The sequence below is a fragment of the Lipotes vexillifer genome, unplaced genomic scaffold (genome assembly GCF_000442215.2).
Source record: "Lipotes vexillifer unplaced genomic scaffold, Lipotes_vexillifer_v1.1 scaffold184, whole genome shotgun sequence".
NCBI classification, from domain to species: domain Eukaryota; kingdom Metazoa; phylum Chordata; class Mammalia; order Artiodactyla; family Lipotidae; genus Lipotes; species Lipotes vexillifer.
In genome coordinates this window covers 2669261-2679633 of record NW_006783561.1, presented here as the reverse complement: position 1 = coordinate 2679633, position 10373 = coordinate 2669261, and the positions used below count along the sequence as shown (strand labels likewise).

Here is a 10373-nt window from a genome sequence, read left to right as displayed (position 1 = left end):
GGAAAGAGAAATCCGTGGGCTCCAAAAGCAGAGGGTTCCTATGCCCTGCTTCCTAAGAAGTACTGCTCGGAGGAGTGGCAATGATCCCATGAAAATGAGCTGGTTAGGGCGCTGGAAATACCACTTCTCTAGCCAGCAGGCACGTCAGTAACCTGTATAATGTGATTAATAATATCCACCCCACCAAGCAAAGCAATTTTGAGAATTATATGAAGGAAATACATGTGAATACCTGGTACTAAATAGGTATTCAGTAAATGTTATATTCCCTCCAATCCCCATTTATGTTTTGGTCCTGCTCAGCAAACCACTTTCATTCCTCAGTCAACCCTATGCTCCATTTCCCACGTTCTTGCTGAGCGGTACTAGACAAAAAGAGCAAAAACCATACAGGCAAGAGCCAAGCTGCCTCCCCCTCCTGTTCTTATCCCTTCCCCTCTCCCTCCCCCTTCTCCTTCCCCTCCTCATTATCTCCCTACTCTCCGTCCTCTTCATCTTCTTTTATGAACATCACTCTGCTACTAAACAGTAGTCCTGGTATCCCTTCTCCTTCTCTCACCCAGTCTTTCAGAGACTCAGTCCTCTTCCACCATCAGGGCAAAACAGAGCCTCTGTCTGGGCAGCGCAAGCACGCCCTTTGCCCATGTGTCCTCCTGGCAAGGTTAGGCTGGAGTAGGGCAGGGGTGGGGCATTCTTGACAAAATACTGTCCTTCTCCCTTCTCAGTGGACAGATTCTTTGTTTACGAAGTACTGATGGACGATTGTTTCTGTCTGAGGAAAAGTTCCCTTCCAGAGTCTCAGGAAGGAGAATTAAAAATAAGATCTGAAAGAACTGAGATGTTCCTTTCGATTTCCTATGTCTGAGTGGTAACTCTCTCAAATAGTAACACGAGCCATGACAGCACTTGGCCTCAGAACATGTGGATGGCTAAAAGGAGGCAGATCGATAATTGAGTTACTCACAGACTTGCAGTTTATGATACCTTATGGAATCTGTGTGGCCTTGGATGCTGTCTCCTGTCACTGTGTTTCTGGTAGAACCCCAAGGGGCACAGGAGGGTGACAAATTGCTAGCAAGACTTTGCTGAGTGCTTTGCAGGGAAACAGGTCTGGTTTCCGTTTTGAGCTGAGCATCCTGGTCGAGACACTCAGTTCTCTACTTAGCTGCTCCAGAAATGGCTAAATTTCTCTATGTGGTGCTCAGGTTTCTATACTTAGACAGCTGTGGCAGCCCATCACTAGGGCATATTTGTTAGTGCTTCATACTTATATACTTATATAAATAAATTGGGCTTTCCCATGCTCTCTATAGAAGGAGAGGCCTGAGGTTTTTCAAAGGCATATGTTGTGTTGTCATCCTTGGAAAATGTTATCGTTTGTCTCCTAGTAGATCTCAGAATCCTTAGAGAATAGGAAATGTGACAGATAAGTTTTGATCACAGGGAAGGCGATGTGGGAACCATCAGGCATGGGATTGGAAAGACAGACGTAAGTATAATGCCGTCTCGGGGTCTTGATTTCCAGATGGTAAAGGATGTGTGGAGAGCTGAAAGTGTGATTACTTTCACCTTCTGTACCTTTTAACTTCCAATACCTAGGGACAGGCCATGGCTGTGGGCCCTCTCAGAAAGCATAGTTGCCTAAGGATTGGCCTGATCTCTGTCTCAGCTTATTTTATTTTAACCCTGGGGATATGGTTTACTTTAAGTTGCAATATCTTTGTTCTTTCTGTTTCCTACAGATTCATGAAGGTGGCAGGAAACACAGTGGATGCAGTTACCTGGCAACAGTAGGTATTCACCATTTTTGCTCTTACTTATTATCAGATGCTGTGAAATGAAAGATAAATAGTTGTCATGAAGTTATAACTGAAATTTAATAAACTATCTTCCGTGCTCCAAGAAAAAAGTTAAAACTAACTCCAAAATTAGTTGTTGGCAATCAGTAACTTTAACCATAATGAAAAATATTTTATTCTGCATTTATACTCTTAGTTTCTGTAAACAACAAGTTCCAAATATTTCCAGAAATTCTTATCCTCTTTCAGTTTGTCGTTGTGAGTCATGGATTGAGTGGGTCTGAGGATCTTGTCATTCCCTTGCTTAAAACCCCTCAGTGCCTTCCCTTTGCATGTAGACCACAAGCCAGACTCTCTACTCTGGCCTATAAGGCTCTTTGTGTTTGGCCCCTGCTCTCGTCTGATGCCATCCTGCCCTTACTCATTCTGTCCCAACACACTGGTGAGGACTTTCAGTTTGTAGAGGGTTCACATGCATGTCTGCCTCAAGAACTTTGTATGTGTCATTCCCTCTTCCTGGAATGCTGTTATCTTCATATTTTGTGTAGCTTACTCCTTCTCATCTCTTAAGATTCAGCTTACATGTCACCTCCTTCAAGAGGCCTTCCCTGACGATCCTATCTAAAGTAGACCCCCTATTTAATTGTCTTTCTTAGCTCGTTTTTCCATAGCACTTACCATAACTTACAATTACTCTCTTTTATACTTGTTTTTGTAATTTGTGTGTTTTCTCTTTTACCAGAATAGCACTTATTCAGTTCAACAAGTGCTTATTTAGGCAACTGTTAATTGGGCATTTACTGGGGGGGAAATAACGCAAATGATAATAATAGCAATGTGGCAGGAACCTTTATGTGTCTTACTATATCTGATCCTCAGAACAACCAAATGAGGTCAGGACTGTTTTTATCTATTTTTTTTTTTTATACAACTTAGAGGAAGGTGTATAAAATCCAAAGATTACACAGAAAGTGGCAGATTTTGGACTTGAAGTTGGTTCTGTCTCACTCCATGGGCTTCTCTTAACTGTTACGGCTTTGGTAAAAAGGCAATGATCCTATACTGGAAATATTACATTCTATTGGTGTAATTCAAATCCTCTTCAGTGTCCTCACCAAAAGCTATCTGGATAATGTAGCATAAAGACAAGAGACTGGAGAATTTATAGTGTTTATAAAGAGAAGTAATGAGATCAGTGTACAGAAATTAGTGGGTAAGAATGTAAGCATTGCTCAGTTATCATGGCTGACAGGGAGGGATCAGAGAAAGTTTTTTTCCCCTACTCAAGTACTCTCCATAGTACAAATGCAGTGAAGTGAGCCCAGTATTTTTTTTTTATAAAGGAGAAATACGTTTTTGTAAATACAGTTCGTTTATTAGCTATTTAAAAAAATACTGGCCATCTCTCAAGATAAATGTCATGTGTTTGTAACTACTCTAAAAATACCCCCAAAGCAGGCATGGGGTTGTGTTTCTTTTGGCTCCAGGATCAGCACTCATTTGGGGACAACAAGTAGCACCTGGACTCTACCATTTATTCCTTACAGCCATAATTTTCAGTCAAGACTTGGAATAGTCATGGAACAATTCCAAGAAATCTTGGCCAGAAGGAATCAGTGAAAATTAAAGCCAAATGCCATGTTTCTCTAACCCTGAGAAATGCTGAGGTGAAAATTTCTTAATAATGTAAAGGAAATCAAGAGTCACTGTCAGGAAAAGAAAAGGAGAATAGAATTTGTCGGTACAAATCTAGCCAAAAGAATCAATTCAATACTAGGATATTGAGCTTGGAGCTTGAACAACCAGAACTCTGAGTCTGAAGTCATAAGTAAATAAATCTATATAGTTAGACTAATTTGATTTGGACTTTCATGCTCTTGGATTTTCAGGACCAAGATACACGACTTGATGATTGGTTCTGCCCTCCAGCCCATGCAGAAAACCCAGAGCTAGTGAGATGAAATTCCAATTACAGGAATGGTGGAATAGCTTGTATCAAATATCAGTGATAAATCTGGACAATAATTAAATACACACACACACACACACACACACACATACACACACACACACAAAGAGTGATCAAAAGGCAGCAAAAGCTAGAGGAAGTTATTCAATTCCTGAAAGAAGTGAATGGCACTGGTGAGATCTGTGGTTACTTAAGAATCCATACAGTATGAGGTGGCTTTAAACTCAAAAGAAATACATGGTCATATTGATTTGAGGTGTTGGAAAAAAAACGTCAGAAGGTAGAACTCTCAGAAAGATGGAGTTATGGGGCAAAACACCAACTATGCATATAAACTTCCTTTCAAATCTTTGCCTGATCCCTGAACTGTGCATATTTAAGGGAGACTTCAAGGAGCCTGGGAGAAAACAACAGCTGGAAGCCTGAAATTTGAACAGAAATTTCAGCTGCTGTCTGTCACATGAGGGACAGAGATTGGAATTTGAATCCCACAAATTGAGGGGCTTGATAAACACCTTGTGCTTTCCAGTGAAAACTAAAAGACATGCCTCAGGAGTAAAGCCTATGTCCCAGGACTAAGGATTTGCCTTAAGTCTAATGTGTAACCACAACAGACTCACCCTAACGAAGTCTGAACTGCAGCTGCTACAAGAACAAGATGACCAGACGTTCATCCAACTGCCTGCTAGATCCCAGACCAACACTCTTCTGTCTCTACAACATATCAACCACACTTTCCAGTATACGATTTAAAAATTACTAGACATGCAAAGAAACAGAAAAATGTGGCCCATGGCCAAGAGAATGATCTATGACTTGAAACCCTGAGATGACCCAGATAATAGGATTAGCTGACAAGGATTTTAAAGAAGCTATTGCACATATATTCAAATAGTTAAGGGAAAATGTCCATATTGAGTGAACATATAGGGAAATATCAGCAGTGACATGGAAACTATATATATATATATATATATATATATATATATATATATATATATAAAACAGAACCAAATGAAATTATTAAAGAAAAAATAGAAAACTGAAATGATGGGAATTCCGTGGTGGTCCAGTGGTTAGGACTCCATGCTTCCAGTGCAAGGGGCACAGGTTCGATCTCTGGTTGGGGAACTAAGATCCCACAAGCCATGTGGTGCGACCAAAATAAATAACTAAATAAATAACTGAAATGAAAGACTCACTGGATGGGCTTACTAAGAGATTGGAAAGTACAGAAGAAAGGGTTAGTGAACTTGCATACAGATCATTTGAAATTATACAGTTAAAGAACAGAGAAAAAATATTGGGAAGAAAATTGTCAAAGGTTCAGCAACCTCACTGCCAATATCAAGTAACATCTGTGCAATTAGAATCCAGAGGACAAGAGAGGGAGAATGAGGCAGAAAACTTTTTTAAGAAACCAAATCTGGGGACTTTCCTGATGGTCCAATGGCTAAGGCTCCACACTCCCAATGCAGGGGGCCCAGGTTTGATTACTGGTTGGGGAACTAGATCTCGCATGTATGCCACAACAAAGAGTTTGCATGCTGCAACTAAGGGTCTGCATGCTGCAACTAAGAAGTCCATATGCTGCAACTAAGGAGACCGCATGCCGCAACTGAAGATCCCACATGCCACAACAGTCCTGGCACAGCCAAAATTAATTAATTAATATGTTAATAAATAAATATTTTTTTAAAAAAAGAAACCAAAGCTGAACTTCTCTCAAATTTGGTGAAAAACATTAACTTTTAGAACCAAGAAGAAGCTAGGCAAGCCCTAAGAAGGAAAAATACAAGGAAAATCACACCTGGACATAATATTTAAACTGCTGAGAACAAAAGGATGGAGAAAAATCTTCAAAGTATTCAGATAAAAATGACACTTTACATAGAGAGCAAAGACACAAATGATGACTAACTTGACATCGAAAAAATGGAGAACAGAAGACAATGGAACTGCATCTTTAAAGTGCTAAAGAAGAAAAAGTCAAACCAGAATTCTCTATCTAGAAAAATATTCTTTTAAAATGAAAGTGAAATAAAGATGTTTTGGGTAAGTGAATGCCGGCAGACCTGTGCTACAAGAAATACTAAAGGAAGTTCTTCAGACAGAAGTAACATCAGAAGGAAAGTTGGATTCAGAAGATAATGAAATGCTTTGGAAAGTGTAAATTTATAGATAAATATATTTTTTCTCTTAATTTATTTTAAAAAAACCTGACTCTAATACAAATATATAACATTGTATTATGGGGTTTATAACATATAGAGTTGTAAAAATATATGGCAATAATACCACAAAGGATGATGAAGGGAGGAGGCTGTAAATGGAGTTATACTGTTCCAAGTTTTTTTAATGTGAAGTAATACAATATTTACTCTAAGAAGACTGTGAAATTGTATTCCTAGAATTAAGGCTGCGGATAGAACTAAGGTTGCTGACCTAAAGTAGGGAGGTTATCTTGGATTATCCAGATGGACCCAATGTAACCATTAGAGTGGAAGAGGGAGTCAGAAAAGAGGAGGCATGGGAAGATTTAACTACAGAAGAGGAAGTCAGAGTGATGTGATATGAGAAGGATTTGACCCACTATTGTTGGATTTGAAGGTGGAAGAAAGGGTTCATGAGTGAAGGAATAAGGGCAGCCTCTAGAAGCTGGAAAAGTCAAGGACATGGATTCTTCTCTAGCACTTCCAGAAGGAATACAGCCCTCCTAATACTGTGATTTTAACCCAGTGAGATCCATGTTAATTTCTAACATACAGAACTATAAGATAATAAATTTGGATTGTTTCAGGCCACTGTTTGTGATAATCTTTTAGAGCAGTAATAGAAAACTATAGAAACAATACATAATAACAGAGATTCAAAGTACCCAAAGAAAAAATACCCAAAGAAAAAAACTAAAAGAACAAAAGGTGGAAAAATAGATAAATCTACTTTCGTAGTTGGAGATTTAAAAGCGTCTCTTTCAGTAATTAATAGGACAACTAGATTAAAAACAGAAAGGATATAGAAGATTTGAATAACACTATCAGTCAGCTTGACCTAATTGATAGTTGTAGGCTGAGTTGAACATACATTCTTTTCCAGTGCCCATGGAACATTCATCAAGATAGATCATATATGATCAGCTATAAACCAAGTCTCAATAAATTTGAAAGGATTGAAATCATATAGAATTTTTTAATTGAAATATAGTTGATTTGCAATATTGTGTTAGTTTCAGGTGTACAGCAAAGTGATTCATTTATATATATATATATTTTTTCAGATTATTTTCCATTACAGGTTACTACAAGATGTTGAATATAGTTCCCTGTGCTATACAGTAAATCTTTGTTGCTTATCTATTTTATATACAGTGGTGTATATCTGTTAATCCCATACTTCTAATTTATCCCTCCCCCTTTCCCCTTTGGTAACCATAAGTTTGTTTCCTATGTCTGTGAGACTGTTTCTGTTTTGTAAATAAATTCATTTGTATTATCTTTTAGATTCCACATATAAGTGATAGCATATAATATTTGTCTTTGTTTGACTTACTTTACTCAGTATGATAATCTCTAGGTCCACCCATGTTGCTGCAAATGACAATATTTCATTCTTTTCATGGGTGAGTAATAGTCCATTGGGTATCTATATATATACCACATCTGCTTTATCATTCATCTGTTGATGGACATTTAAGTTGCTTCCATGTCTTGGCTATTGTAAATAGTTGCTGCTATGAACATTGGGGTGCACGTATCTTTTCAAATTAGAGTGTTCGTCTTTTCTGGATATATGCCAAGGAGTGGGATTGCTGGGTCATATGGTAGCTCTATTTTTAGTTTTTTAAGGAACTTCCATACTGTTTTCCATAGTGGTTGCACCAATTTACATTCCCACCAACAGTGTAGGAGGGTTCCCTTTTCTCCACACCCTCTCCAGCATTTATTGTTTATAGACTTTTTGATGATGACCATTCTTACCGGTGTGAGGTAATACCTCATTGTAGTTTTAATTTGCACTTCTCTAATAATTAGCAATGTTGAGCATCTTTTCATGTGTCTGTTTTGATGACAAAGAAATTAAGTTAGATATCAGTAAGAAAAATATCTATAAAATACCTAAATATTTTGAAATTAAATAACACACTTTGGAATAATCTGTGGATCAAACAAAATATCATGAGGGAAAGTAAGAAATATTTTGAAATGAGTATGATGATATATTTTATCAAAATTGGTGGAATTCAGAAAAAACAGAGCTTAGAGGGAAATCTATATTCTAATATGCTTATATTAGAAAAGAAGAAACATTGGTATCAATGACCTTTTTCAGTTTCTATCTTAAGAAGCTAGAAAAGGAAAACTAAACTCAAACCAAGTAAAATAAAGAAAATTACAAAGGTAAAAGCAGAAAGCAATAAAACATAGAATAGACAAGCAGTAAAGAAAATTTACAAAGCCAGAAGTATTTCTTTGAATAGGTGAACAAATTTGAAAACTTAGAGAGAGAGAGATTGAAAGATAGAGGGAGAGAGAGATAGAGTGAATGGGAAAGAAAAAACAGAAATTGCCACTATCAGGAATAAAAAAGGGATTCTCACTATAGATCACATAGATATTAAAAGTATAATAAGGGAACATTATGAACAACTTTATACCAACAAATTTGATAATTGAAATGGACAAATTCCTTGAAAATATAACATCAAAATGACACATTAGGGCTTCCCTGGTGGCGCAGTGGTTCAGAGTCTGCCTGCCGATGCAGGGGACACGGGTTCGTGCCCCGGTCCGGGAAGATACCACATGCCGCGGAGCAGCTAGGCCCGTGAGCCATGGCCACTGAGCCTGTGCGTCCGGAGCCTGTGCTCCGCAAAGGGAGGGGCCACAACAGTGATAGGCCAGCATACCGCAAAAAAAAAAAAAAAAAAAAAAAAAAAAAAAAAGACACATTAAAAATTCTTGATATTATTATAGTATATTTGGTTCATTTTGGAATATCTGGCAATTTCTTATATAAATAAAATATACCTATCCTATGACAGAGCGATTCCATCACAAGGTATTTACCCAAAGGAAATAAAAACATGTCACACAAACACTTTTATAAGAATGTTCATAGCAGTTTTATTAATGATAGGTAAAAACTAGAAACAGCCCAGGTGTCCATCAGCAAGAGAATGGATTAAACAAACTTGTATAGTTGTATAAAGGAAAGATACTCAGCAAGATCAAAAAACAAAGTACTGATGCACTTCACAACATAAATGAATCTCAAAATCGTTATGCTAAGTGCAAAAAAAGCCTTATATAAAACAGCATATTTGTGTTTTTCCAATTATATGAAGTTCTGGAATAGATTGTGAAAATTAGAAAATTGCCTCTGTAGGTGTAGGGGGTAGAGACATGGATCGAGAGTGAAAGGCACAAGAGGGAATTTTCTGGGGTAATTGTAATGTTCTACACTTTGATAGGGATTTGGGTTACACAGAATTTTGTATGCTTTTGTCAAAATTCATCAAATGATACATTTAAGTTTTGTACAGATCATTGTATGTAAAATTTACTTAAGGAAAAGAACCATAACAGATATTAGAGAACTCTATTAAAGAACTCTGGTTAATAGTATGATTGATGAAGTGTTTAGGATGAAGTATACTGAAGTCTGCAACTTATTTGAAATGCCTCAAAACATAAAATGGATCAATGGATGGATAGAGGGATAGATAGATTGATAAATGTGTGATGAAGCAAATGTAGCAAAATGTTAATGGTAGAACCTAGGTGGTGGATATATTTTTTTCACTCTACAATTCTTTCCATCTGCTTCTGTTTGAAATTTTTCATAAGATATAGGAAAAAAGCCTAAATTGTTACACCTAAATATATTATATAATATTAAATAATATACTGTTGTGAAAATAGTTATGAAAAATAAATAAGAAAATGCTTTTAAGTGAATCAAATAAAATATAAAATATACAATTCATACCTCAATAATATAAAAATGCACAGAAACTCAAAGAAAAGTTACTAATAGGTTAATAGTATTAACCTTTAGATGTAAGGAGTATAGGGGTGCTTTTATGGTCATCTTTACTTTTCTATAGTTTCCAATTTTTCTGTAATAAGGATTTATTTATTGCATCCTTATTACATCCTTATTTTTGTTTATAATAGAAACCATCAATACCCAGCTCCACCCTTCCCAACTCCAATTCCCCCTCCCCAGAAGCAATCATCACAATTTTAGCCACTTGTTATATTTGTTTCCATATTTCTAAATAACAGTCTGATGGTATTTTAAATTATTTTCCAATTTAAATATTATCTATTAATTTCCTACTATGGAAGATAAGAATTTAGCTCTCATACCTCCCTAACTCATCACACACTGAAACATACTTACATTTCCCCATCCTTCAATATTTTATATCTTAAGTATTGGTTAGATCAGAATTCAGAGCTCATATTTTTATTCCTATGTAAATATGACTCGCAGAAGAGAATGTGTGTGCAATGATTACATTTTCTTTCTTCCACAGCCTTTTGTTTTCCCTGCAGTTAATAACTCTTTTTCATTTGCTTAATTTCTTATTAGTCTTTCCC

At 36.6% G+C, this 10373-nt stretch overlaps 1 protein-coding gene across 1 annotated transcript in view; it reads left to right on the top strand.

Annotated features, from left to right (window-relative positions):
- HPSE2 (heparanase 2 (inactive)) overlaps positions 1–10373 on the top strand; it is a 268280-nt gene that overhangs the window by 35276 nt on the left and 222631 nt on the right. The window contains exon 4 of the mRNA XM_007456244.1: positions 1743–1790. Coding sequence (XP_007456306.1) covers positions 1743–1790 — 48 coding nt within the window. The remainder of the gene's footprint in view (positions 1–1742; positions 1791–10373) is intronic.